This window comes from Gobius niger (genome assembly GCF_951799975.1).
Source record: "Gobius niger genome assembly, chromosome: 17".
In the NCBI taxonomy this organism is placed as follows: domain Eukaryota; kingdom Metazoa; phylum Chordata; class Actinopteri; order Gobiiformes; family Gobiidae; genus Gobius; species Gobius niger.
Window position 1 is genome coordinate 16,705,101 of NC_136868.1, and position 12,121 is coordinate 16,717,221.

A 12,121-nucleotide genomic window follows, 5' to 3' on the forward strand; every position below is an offset into this window, starting at 1 on the left:
CTTACTGAGCAGCAACAATGAACGGGAGAAGAATACAACATTTACATTGATTTACTGAACAAAGCTAACTTGCCTGGTTCAGATTAGAGAAATTTGGGAATGAATGCCCTTTTTGTCCGTCCACCTTTTCTCCAATGACCCTGCTTTGACCCTTGCCCACCTCTCAGAGAACCACAGCCACTAACGGAGCTCGGTCACCTATGTTAATTACCACATTTTTCACCTGGGAAAACGGACATTTGCAATAACAGAGACGCACACACACAAGACATCTGGTGAGTAAGGATGTGTCACCGTCACCCAAGCAATATGTGCGTGCCAGTGTTGAATAGAGAAAGCTTGCAAGAAAGTAGAGAGAATTGTCATAAAGATGGATACCAAACAGGCAAGAAGTGTTTATAAGAAAAACTACTCAAAACAGGAGGTTAGGCTCTGTTAATGACAGCAGTTATGAATTGGCTGACCTTATGCCCAATGACACAGCTCTGAAACAAGGACTATGGGTAAAACCATAAGATGGAAATCTCTTCTCATACTCCACCTCAGAGTAAAGATGAACTGTAAATACTGAAGCAACTTGCACTGTGAGTGTGAGCTGCAAAGATTAATCATGTAGGTGTAAATGTCATCAGCATGGCAAAGCAGCAGGTGCCTACGTACCTCCATAACAAATCAAATATATAGTACATATTCTAGAGACTGCAGTCGATAAAGTGAGCAAACTGTTTAAAGGCGCAGCAACACTGGAACATTCGTGGATAAATGTCGAGCTCGACTGATATATTGATATTGATATGTATATCGCTACAAGCTAAGTCAAAACGAGTCCCCCACAACTTCCTCGGCCTCAAGGGAGCGCAGAAATATCACGATGAAAACTGGTTAGCTATATAGCTTAGTATGTCATTCTGAAGCATAGATCCTGGATAATTCAATAGCTGAGTTAGGTTTAACCTCCGCATTTGTATTTTTGATCGTTACACACAATGCCGCAGCTAGCAACATGCTAAAGCTAACGGCAGCGAATCAAAGCACGGACAGAAACACTGCTGGAGTGGCCAAGTATTTATGTTTTTACAGGATTATAGAACAGAGCATTTAAAAAAATATCGGATGTGCATAGCGACATCGGCCATTAGAAATCACAGATAATCGGCATCGACCTGAGAAAAAGCCACATCGGTCGACCTCTAGATGAATGTTTTCACACTAGTAACTAAACTCCAAAACTCAAACATACACATGCCGAAATACCAAAAGATCAACTACACAACGACAATGTTTTGCCAGTTGTAGTCAAAGTGATGTCCCTCACCCAGCAAAGTTACGAGTCATGTTGGAGCAGAGCCAAGCTATATGCAAACGATCTTAGAGCTGTTTTCACAATAAACCCCCTCATATTGAAATAAAGGAATGTATTTGATTCTATTTACTGGATGAAATGCTCCACAGTGCGGCTTCATAATAGGAGCAAGTTCGAGCGACACTGCAGAAAATTCCCTGTGACGTATTAACATCAAAGTAATAATCTCGGAAGTCAATTTATTAACACGCCGCCAAAATCCCAACAGTTGCCTTGACATGACAACACCAGGGGATGCCGTGAGCGTGCTTTTTGACGGTTTATTTTTCACCTCCGTTGCTGCTGTGATTAGCTGAGCTCAGCAGTGAAGAAGACACGAGTAGAAAAACACCCATCCCGCTGCCCTCTCCCCCCGTCTGCCCGTCCTACCTCCCTGTCTGTCTGTATGTCTGTCTGTCTGTCTTCTGCCAGGCACACTCGCTCTATTTATGGAAAGCAATGTTACTCACGCACCCCCCCCCCCCCCCATCAGATAGCTTTCTCCCTGGCCCCCTCGCTCCTCATGCATCATTTACATTCCGTGCGACCCCACTCTCTACAACACGCTGTCAATCAAGCGATGCTGACAAAGACCTGCAAATTACAGTTGTGCAAAATGTCCAATGAGCAAATTTTAAGTTGTTAATGTTATCATGGCATGGGGGCAAAGTGGATACTCCTTTGTCTATCTGCTGACCACAGATTCAATAATCGTCAATGTAATAGAAGCATTATGCCTACGATCATAAAGGAAATGTTGGCAATATTTGATATTTTCATGGGGTTTACCCAGGGGTATATGGGGACCCCAGGGGGCACGCGAGAACTTAGCAGTGGGTACTTGGAATTATTTCAGATCTAGAAAGAAGATGAAACTGAACAGTATTTCAATATCATTTTAAAAGAAAACTCCTTATCAATTATAATTTGAGCGTTTTCTTCATTTTCAACACAATACACAACAAAATACCAATAAATCTGAGTTAAGCAGATAATTTTGTAAGAAACTGGCTGCTCCTTAGAGTTTAGGGATACTTTGAGTAGAAATGAAAGACTCAAGGGATACGCGAGACAAAAAAGGTTGGTAGCAACTGCCTTTAGTGATCCGATCTATGTATTAATCTCAAGTGGTCAGAGTGAGTTTAAAAGAGTTACTGGCCAGAATAAAAATGCTGATTTGCTACTGCTACTGTCAAGCCCAGGAAAAGACTATAACTCAAATAATTATATAGGGAACATAAAGAGATTGAGATTGTGTTGTCAAAACCACATCAAATTCTCATTTAAAGTAATGGTAGATATTTCAAAATGTGAGATATGGTACTCATTAAAAGTACAGGGATGCAATAGATGTATGTAGTAAGTACTGACAGGGCAGGTAAAGGCCATATATCATTTTTTTCCAGAAGCGGAATAAAGTTTGTTTTGTTCCTCCTGTATGTTGTAAACTCAGATAATTGTGCGGGAAAATACTGTGCATCAAATTATAAAGGACCCTAAAAAGTGACCCTGCAAGTTGTGAAACGTGCCTATAAACTCATCCCTCTTAAGAATTGTTATGATAGACATAGTTAGTTATGAAGAATGTGTTTCAGTGATGCAGTGGTTAACACTTGTGTCTCACAGCAAAAAGATTGTGGGCTGGATAAGACCTTTGTGATCGTCGGTCCTCAGGATTCACTAAACCCATACCACAGGCCAGGACCAGGGTCAGTGTGTTTGTGGGTGCAAGTCTGGGAAAACAGATGGAAATTAGCCAATGGCTACAATCCTGTGTGGCGTGTTTACATGCCTGGGTCTCATGTGTGTTCAGTTCTACCCCACTCAAATAAATAAACATCACACACTTTACAAAGTATTTTCTTTTGGTGCCAACGCTAGTATTTTAATGTTTTTGAAATTGCGACGTCTTTTCATATTTTTTCCTCTTTCATATAAGCCATAAAACACATAGCTAGCTTTTGTCTTTAATGTCACAAAGAACAGTTTCCCTGTGATTTTGTAAGCGCTGTACAGCTCGTAAGCACCACGCTTTCTTTATTCTTATTTTCACCTGCAGCAGTTAGGCGAGGATCATTGGGGTGCAGATATTTAAAAACCTTCGATATTCAAATGTGTTACTAGTTTAATGTGTGTCAGAGTGTCAGATCAAGCTTTTATGCGCGCGTTTGCAGGAAGAGAGAGAGACAGGGGAGGGGAGCCAGGAGATGTGTGATGAAAATAGAGAAAGTGTGTGTGACCTCGCCAGCCTCAGAGACAGCCTTCAGAGAGCCACGATGACAGGAAGAATTAGTGAAGCCGCACAGACCAGCAAAAACACGCTCGCCTGGCCTGCACATCAGTCCACTGTTCTTTCACAACACAATCAGTGCTCATATGCAGGAAAAGAACTATGAATTATTCCCCTGTGTATAAATTGTGTTTTTCTATATATGTATATACACAGCTAGCATCTAAAGTCTGGTTGTGTCGCTTCTGTATCCGGCTCAATTACAAAAAGGCAGCAGAGCAATTCAAGAAGGCGAAATTGAGGAGAAGCATGTTCAGGGCTCAAATCAACTGACTAGTTTGTGTGTAGATTAAAGGAAAGATTGCTCTGGCCTTTGTAATGAGTCATTTTGCGAAGCCACTTTAGTATTAGTATATAGTATAGTATAGTAAAGCAATTGTTAATCAAATTCATCAATTGATAAGAGAGAATGAATGTGTCAAAAATGTGTAGCGCCAGAAGTCACCAATGGCATTTAGCGCTGCAAACATCGAGCCCTCTCTGACTCTGACTGACAATGTGAATTCAGCATCAGTCTGATTTTATTGCCAGTTGCTACTGAACATGTAAATTCATACATAGTGAGAAAATCTTTTCCTAGCCTGGAGCATTACCCGCGTTACCTTGCATGTAAACGTGCTGATCATTATAGAGAATAGACTCATCCAGAGCACTGGAGAGAGCAGCACGAGTTTACGGTCCTGGACATATGGGGCGGAGAGAGGGGAACACATCTGGACTGGGATTAGGACAGCTACAGAGGCTAAAAAAGGAGGAGGAGACAGGAGGATTGGCTTAACGCTGGCTGAAGGATGGGGGTGGGGACCGGGGGGGTGGGGGTGGACGGGGGGTTGGTGTGGGGTTAGACAAGGCCTTACTTGAAAGAAGCCCGGTGGCATCGGTCCTCCTGGCATGCCATCGTTGGGTGGCATGTTGCCCATCACTGGACTGGGGGCAGCGGCCGCACTCTGCAAAAAAAAAAAAACAGCGGTTAACACTTGTATATTTGTCCGAAAAAAGGATCAAAACAGCTGCAGGACAATAGCAGAGACTGGAGGAGGAGAGCTAAAATAATCGGGCCTAAAAATAGACCAGAGATCAGCGCGGCAACTCTTGCGCAATCATTTTCAACAGCGAAGTATATTTGATGATGATTAAAGGGTGTTTTTTCACAAGATGCAGAGCGACAAGGGATAAAGTACAGTCAGTACAAGCAATATTATCTGTAAAGCAGTCGTATTTGTAGTAAAGCAAGAAGCGTAATCAGTGTAATTGCAAAAATGACAACAAAACAACTATTAGTCTTTTGTAATACAAGCACCAAAATGTGTTTCTATATGACCAAAAATTATACTTCTTCATGATAACTTTTTAACCCTTTTTTTGCCAATAAACTGTCTAAAGTCTAATGAAAACATAAAAAGATCCAACAATGCTATTTCCTTTATTCTTCGTACAGTCACATAGAGATTTAAAAGAAAGGAGCTGCACCACGGAAGGTACGAGTTACTTGTTCTACAATAGGGATGGGACAATAATGAAATTTGGGGTCACGATTGTCTTCGACATTATCTCGATATTTGCCTTCATGGTTTAAAAAAATCACTGAAACTGCAGAAATGATGGGGATTGGGCAATCATTAAATATTCCTCTTCATTGTCTGCTGTAAATGTCATATTGAGTGAGACATAAAGTAAGTATTTAAAGGCACACTGTGTAAAATTTTGGACTATACTGTTGTCATCAATACATAACATGCAGCTAATGAGCAGCTCGACACAGAAAATGCTATTTCTCCAGTGGGTAAGAATGGATTTGGATGAGGAACTAACCCACTGAAACCTTAAATACTGCTGACTTAAGTCACATCTCCATGGAGACGTATCCACTCCTGGTAAAGTTACCGCCTTGGGTTATCTGATGGATTTAGCGATTATCTTCAAGCACGATAATCAAAAAATGTGGCGATCGATTAATTGCTGCATTATTCATCGTGATTAACGATATTATTGTTCATCGTCCCATCCCTATTCTACCGTAGCCAAATTAGAGTCAGGAAAGGAAAGAAATGACTTCTATTTGTATAGTGCCTTCCATAGACATGGTCGTGAAGCCAAAAGTCAAAGTAGTTTAATAGCTTATCTTAATTTGAACTACATCGATATATATTCGATATGGTCTAATTCCATATCTCATTTAAAAATATATCGATATTTCTTAAATACCGATACGTCGCCCAGCCCTTGACAGTTTACATTCACTCCATACTCTGTGGTGGTAAGTTACCATAGTGTCCCTTCGACGCCCACTCACTCTCTCACATACACAGATACAGCCTCATGTACATGGTTTTAGTGGTGCGGGAAACCGGAGTACCCAGAGGAAACCTACGCAGACACGAAGAGAACACACCACTGAACTTATACTTCCACTAATATTGTGGGTTTTACAAAAAAAAAACAATACATCATAGTAAAGCTTATGTTCTCACAACCCTAATTGTGCAATTCCAAATCAGCTGAAGGATACCACTAAAGCAATCAATGATGGACACGGAGCTGAAAGTTAAGGCTTGTGGGGGGGTGGAACTAGTTTGTACAGTTCACTCCCGGACCACAACAGACAGACAAATCAATGGAGCCTTTTATAGAACAGGCTGCATGCTAAAACAGGGCAAGAAGCTGTCAGAGCTCCACAGCTATAAGGATATGAACAATAAGAGTCTGACAGGATCACAGCACGCCTCCAACTCATAACACGCGCTCTGGACCGATTCGCCAAGTCTAGACCAAAACCACAACCCTCAGCACTACAGTAATATCAATACAATTGTCAATCTTAAACTTTGCTAGGGTTTTATTGATGGAAATAAATATAAAGCCGTTACATCATGCCCGAATGCGGGTTAGAGCAGGCTTTCTAAATATATTCCTGGCAACAATTCCTTTTTTTTTCTACTCAATTATAATGATTTTCAACATCAGGACGAGACAGATGTGCCGCTCGATGCAATGTTTTTCCTGAGAGGCGGCAAAGTTGGCAGTGTTTAGCTATGACGCTTTAGCCAGCGCATCAAACAATAATAAGAAAAAACATGATCATGTGAGGGCAATTTGCTAAGAGACTATTAGTGTTTATAAACCCAGCTGTATTCAGAAAGAGGAGCACAAGCGGAGCAGATCACATAACGTCATCTATGAAAGAATTGCTATAAGAGAAAACTTGAATGATGATTTTGATAACTGACAATCAAGCCAGTACAATCAGCATATAATAACCTATCTACTACTATACGTGTCATATCATGCATTCATTCATATTTTAAAAATGTCTGTGCAAAGTTCATTTGGATTAAAAACAAAATCCCACCCAAAACGTTGTCAGTGAACTTGCCCGTGCTCTCTGATCCATTTCATAACGATCCCTCCATCACTGGGGCGACCTACCTGCCCACTCGCTCACATAGCCCCGGGCCATGGTCCAAATGCACACCCATGGGCATATGCAGACAAGCATACAGGCAAACAGACTCACATGGATAACGGGGTGTGAATCTGGGGGAGAACAGTGTGGACATGAACATATCCACTGGACTCGCGTGGGCAGATGGAGACAGGCATTTGTACAAACAGAGCTTGTAAATAACGGAGTGCTCTTTGAAAGAGCAGTGACAAGTCTCTGAGAAGAGAACAGTGAGGCGAAAGATTGTGAGGTAGGGATATTTCTGTTTGGGGTTAAAGACAGACACGTGTTGTAATATGCACTCACATCTGAGTTATAGTCGAGTCAAGATTTTTCAAGCGCAAGTCATCCTCAAGTACACATTGTTGAAGTCCGAGTCACTTTAGGACTAGCCAAGTCTACCATGTACAAGTTCTGAATGTGCAGGTCCCAGTCCAAGTCTGAGCCGAGCTATAAAAAGTCCAAATCCATGTCATAAGAGCAGCCCAGGAGCCTTTTTAGGGAACTCCATGACTGTGTTTACAGAAGAATTTAAACACAGTTCAACTTTTGACCGAACATACAGTACATTTAGGACTACAAGGTGAACATTATTACTCAGTCCTTAGCAAAAACACAGTCACGGATCTGGATAAACTGAGAGAGTTGCATCTTAAAGGAACAGGCCACTGTTTTTCCATACTGAGATATGTTCTTACCTGAGCTTAGACGAGTTGATGTGTACCTTTCTGGTCTTTGTGCGTGCGCTCAGTCACGCAAAACGACCAAAGATGTTATCAGCATTTGGCTTCTCCCAGTATATTCGTATAGATCCAAACGGGGTAAAGTTAGAAGTGACCAAGCTCTTCCACAGGCACGCACAAACACCAGACAGGTACGCATGAACTCCTCTAAGCTCAGGCAAGAACATATCTCAGTATGGAAAAATGGTGGCCTGCTCCTTTAAGGCCATCAATGGTAAAAAAGGCAAAGGCGGATTATCTGATCATGGTAGATTGTTGTTGTGCTTATTCCTTGAACACATTTTTCCAGGTGGTGGGCGGCAGGTAGGTTTGAGAAAATGTTAAACCAGCAAATTGCCAGAGATGTTTTCATTTGGTCTTGTTATAATAAATCAATAAGCTGCTCACTATGAGCCCGGTGATTGGCAGTGGAAATCAGAGGAGACGTACTCACGATAACATAAGAGATTAAGAGAATTTAAACCTCTGATCTTTTGACTGTGCATTTTGTTAAATTCTTCAAAACCTTTATAACTATATATAGTGTGCCGCCAACATTTTCAACTACAGCAGCTCTGAACATGATGCCAGATCATGCAAAAAGCCTTGCGGCTACATGTTTGCATATGTGTGGGCGCTGGTTCATCCTAGGGACAAAATCCATGTCAGACAGTCAAAGGAAAAGGAGCAACTTTTCTCTGAGACGCTACTGACCTCAAATGGACCCAATTAAGTGTCCGGCTGTGAGCTATTATTGAACATCAGACCAAAAGAATAATAGGATGTTAAGCGGTGTGCTATATTTGCACACACACACATGTCCGGGGCAGCTGTGTAGCATCAGAAAGCATTACGCGCTTACGAAGAGCGAGCCGCGATAGAGAAGACAAAAGAAAAGAAAAAAAAAAAAGCGGGTTTATGGGAGTGAATGGAAGAAGTGGCACTGGCATGTAACTGCCCGCGCGTGTGTCTCTGTGCGTGTGCGTCTTCAGGTGAAGCGGCGGCAACAGCGAAAAGGCCCCCTTCTCCGTGTTGCCATGACAACCCCGACCTCGGCTCCGGCTCTCCAGTGCCCATTAAAACCCTCGGGCCGTCAATCATCAGCGTGGCCAGAGCGCGGTGAGCGGGGGAACGAGAGAGGAGAGAGAGAGAAAGAGAGAAAGAAAGAGAGAAAAAAAGAGAAAGAAAGAGAGAAAGAAAGCAAGAAAGAAAGAGAAAGAAAGAGAAAGAAAGAGAAAGAAAGAGAAAGAAAGAGAAAGAAAGAGAGAAATAGAGAAAGAGAGAAAGAGAGAAAGAAAGAAAGAACGAAAGAGAGAAAGAAAGAAAGAAAGAAAGAAAGAGAGAAAAAAAGAGAAAGAAATAGAGAAAGAAAGCAAGAAAGAAAGAGAAAGAAAGAGAGAAAGAAAGAGAGAAAGAAAGAAAGAAAGAAAGAAAGAAAGAGAGAAAGAAAGAAAGAAAGAAAGAAAGAAAGAAAGAAAGAAAAACAAGGGGAGAATAGAGACTGGAAAAAACCCTGATGGAGTAGAAAGCAGACTGGGGTTTTAGAAGCTGACCCGTTTGCGACCATCTTTCTCCCCTTTTACCGGGCAAACAAACGGCATAAATAATAACAGCGCAAAGTCCTTGCTCATGTCACTTTCATGGCTAGTGTCGTCGCAAAATACAGCACGTTTGGGTCCACATATTTGTTTTGGAGGCCGGTTTATAAATATCAAGATCTAGTTCTGGAACAGGGACGTTTTACTTAATGTGTGGGAGCATCAAGGCACAAAAGCATGGAGAGACTGTGAGTTTCAATCCTGCCATTAATTGAGAGTTAGTGGGCTATTGTCATCCTGTGTTGAAACCAAGACCTATAGGACATGCTTAAAGTTAATTGGTAAATCCATATTGTTCATTGGGAGGAAGGACATTTCAGTCAATGTATGGCTTGAAAACATGGTGAATGGTAAGTAACAGGTAAGAAGCTGATCTGGTGATAACTGGAGTTTGACTATCCAAAATCAACAGTTGCTCCATGCACTGGAGATTAAACCCTAACAAGAGTCTTAGAAGATGGATGTTTCTTTCTTATGGATACTAAAATATTAAACTGGTGATTTCTCATGCATGGCCAGTTTCAAGAGTATCAAAACTCTCGCAAATGACCTTGTAACTCTTTAATAACCCCATCTGTTTGGTCTGTGTGGACATAATATGAAACCTTTATATGTTTTACATGGTATTTAAATATTTGATCAATAAAAAAAAATCAATTCGTGTGTGGCTATTTTCTTTAGTTAAATAATTTATTCTCAATTCTGTGGCACTGGTCTGTGAATACCGCTTTAACACAAATCAGATCGCCTTGAAAACGAACTCTATTCATGTGTGAAAGCAAATTGGAGGTGTTTATGAAGGTTTGTACCTTCAAAAAGGTCATGTTTATATCTCGTCTTTATTTCATTACAGCTACTGCTCATCGGCCAATGTCGATCCTTTTTTTTTCCCTCTCTCTTTGAATTGAGTTTCAGTCTGTTCTATTGAGTTGGCTTGGCTTAGTATGCTTGACACTGAATAATATCAGTGAACTATACTAGTGACTTTCTACAGACCAGGCAAAGGCTCATGACCCCTGACAGAAGTGCAAATTTATGCATTTGTGTGATCTGTTAAGCAGCAAGTCAATTTTATTTGTCAGAAATGGAAAAAATATAGCTTATGAATTAGGCCAAGTAGTCACAATCAATCGATTGTCGTCAAGAAAGGGACAGTATTGAGGTATCGAAAGGCAACCTTAGATTCAAATATTTGGTCCCTCACCTCCTTTGAAACTCTGAGGTACCTCAGTAAATTTCTCCTGCAACTGGAACTGCTTGTAGGGAGCAAAGTCAATGACAAGATACGCAGCAAAACATGATGTACATTATAGAAAGTATCCGTCTGAAGCAACAAATAAGAGGTGCGCAGTATGTCGTCTATAGCAGTGGTTCTCAAACTGTGGCATGTGTGCCACTGGTGGGACTCAGGTCCATCTGCAACTTTAGACTTTATTTTGTATTTTTAGTATATAGTATATCGTCATTTTTGTGAAAGGTCAATAAATCATTGGAGAATTTACGACCAGGTTTAGTCTTGATTTGACTTTGATTTAAGTCTGATGATACTTGGAAGGTAAAACATTTCATGAGGTGGTTCTTAGTGACAAAAGTGTGAGAAACTCCGGTTCACACGATAATATCAAAAATTGTTTGAAGAAATGCAAAATTAAAACATCAGGTAAATTGAGCTAATAAAAAATAAATAAATAACACTGGCAATATATTCCTGCATTTGTGGAGTTTATTGTAAGTTTATTCTCTTTCAGCGTATCACATTAGCCTAAACCAAGATGCTAAGCAAATTTTTAGCCCGTACCTTAAGGTTTGCAATAACATGGCTTATGGCTTGATTATTATCACATCAAGATATTCATCTACTTGTCCATGTAACCTGCTGCAATGAGCTGGCGCATTTTTGACATACAGCATACAAAGAACACATGGACCAAAGAGTTAATGAAATACCACTCCCTGACATCTGTGAATGTGCTGCATTCTGTGCTACTGAAGGTGGTCTCTGGTCCTTGCAACCTGCCGGTGCTCCACTCCAGCCCACAGTGGAGGGGAGTTAGCCAAACGCCCGGCTCCATGGCCCACAGACAGTGAGTGAGCGCAGGTATCTTTGTGGGGATCAGACCTCGGCTTCCAGGGGGTAATGGATCTGCTGTTATCTGGGTCCAGACAAGCCGGCCAACACGCCACTACCTGCCGGCCACAACAACTCTGACACCGCTCCGTTAGTGCCCTGCGAGGCAACGTGGGAGTTCAGTCAGCACGAATCTACTATGTCCTGCTCTTGCACACAGCACTATGTCATGACTCAAATTAGAACCATGTTATGGACACTGTAGAAAGCCCTCTACCAGGCACAGGCTTTTCATATTTTACAGCACAGTTGGTAGATTTCCTTGTATAAATCTGCTTTATTTTCCTGTGTCTATCAAGGACCCTCCTTGCACAGATAATACAAAGAATGTGTCCTTGATGCTCTGGACAATTACAAAGTGGGGATAATACATTTCACTCAGCACGAAGGCTTTGCAGACGGTATAGTGCTCAAAAGAACTATAGGCATATAGAACATTTACTTTTAGATGCCCTTTGCACTTTTATTTAACGGCATATCCACCACAAATATACAGAAAAAGAATTGCGCACACAAATTTGAAGTTTTAGAGTTGCATATTGGGGACTAACAAAATATGTAACTTCTTCTTTATATTGTTGTGTGATAAACTGGCTAGT

The 12,121-nt window shown here is 41.2% G+C and overlaps 1 protein-coding gene across 1 annotated transcript in view; it reads right to left on the reverse strand.

The window, feature by feature from the left end:
* Positions 1–12,121, reverse strand: part of ssbp4 (single stranded DNA binding protein 4) — an 84,605-nt gene that overhangs the window by 12,959 nt on the left and 59,525 nt on the right. The window contains exon 5 of the mRNA XM_079574467.1: positions 4,490–4,579. Within this exon, the coding sequence (XP_079430593.1) occupies positions 4,490–4,579 (90 nt within the window). The remainder of the gene's footprint in view (positions 1–4,489; positions 4,580–12,121) is intronic.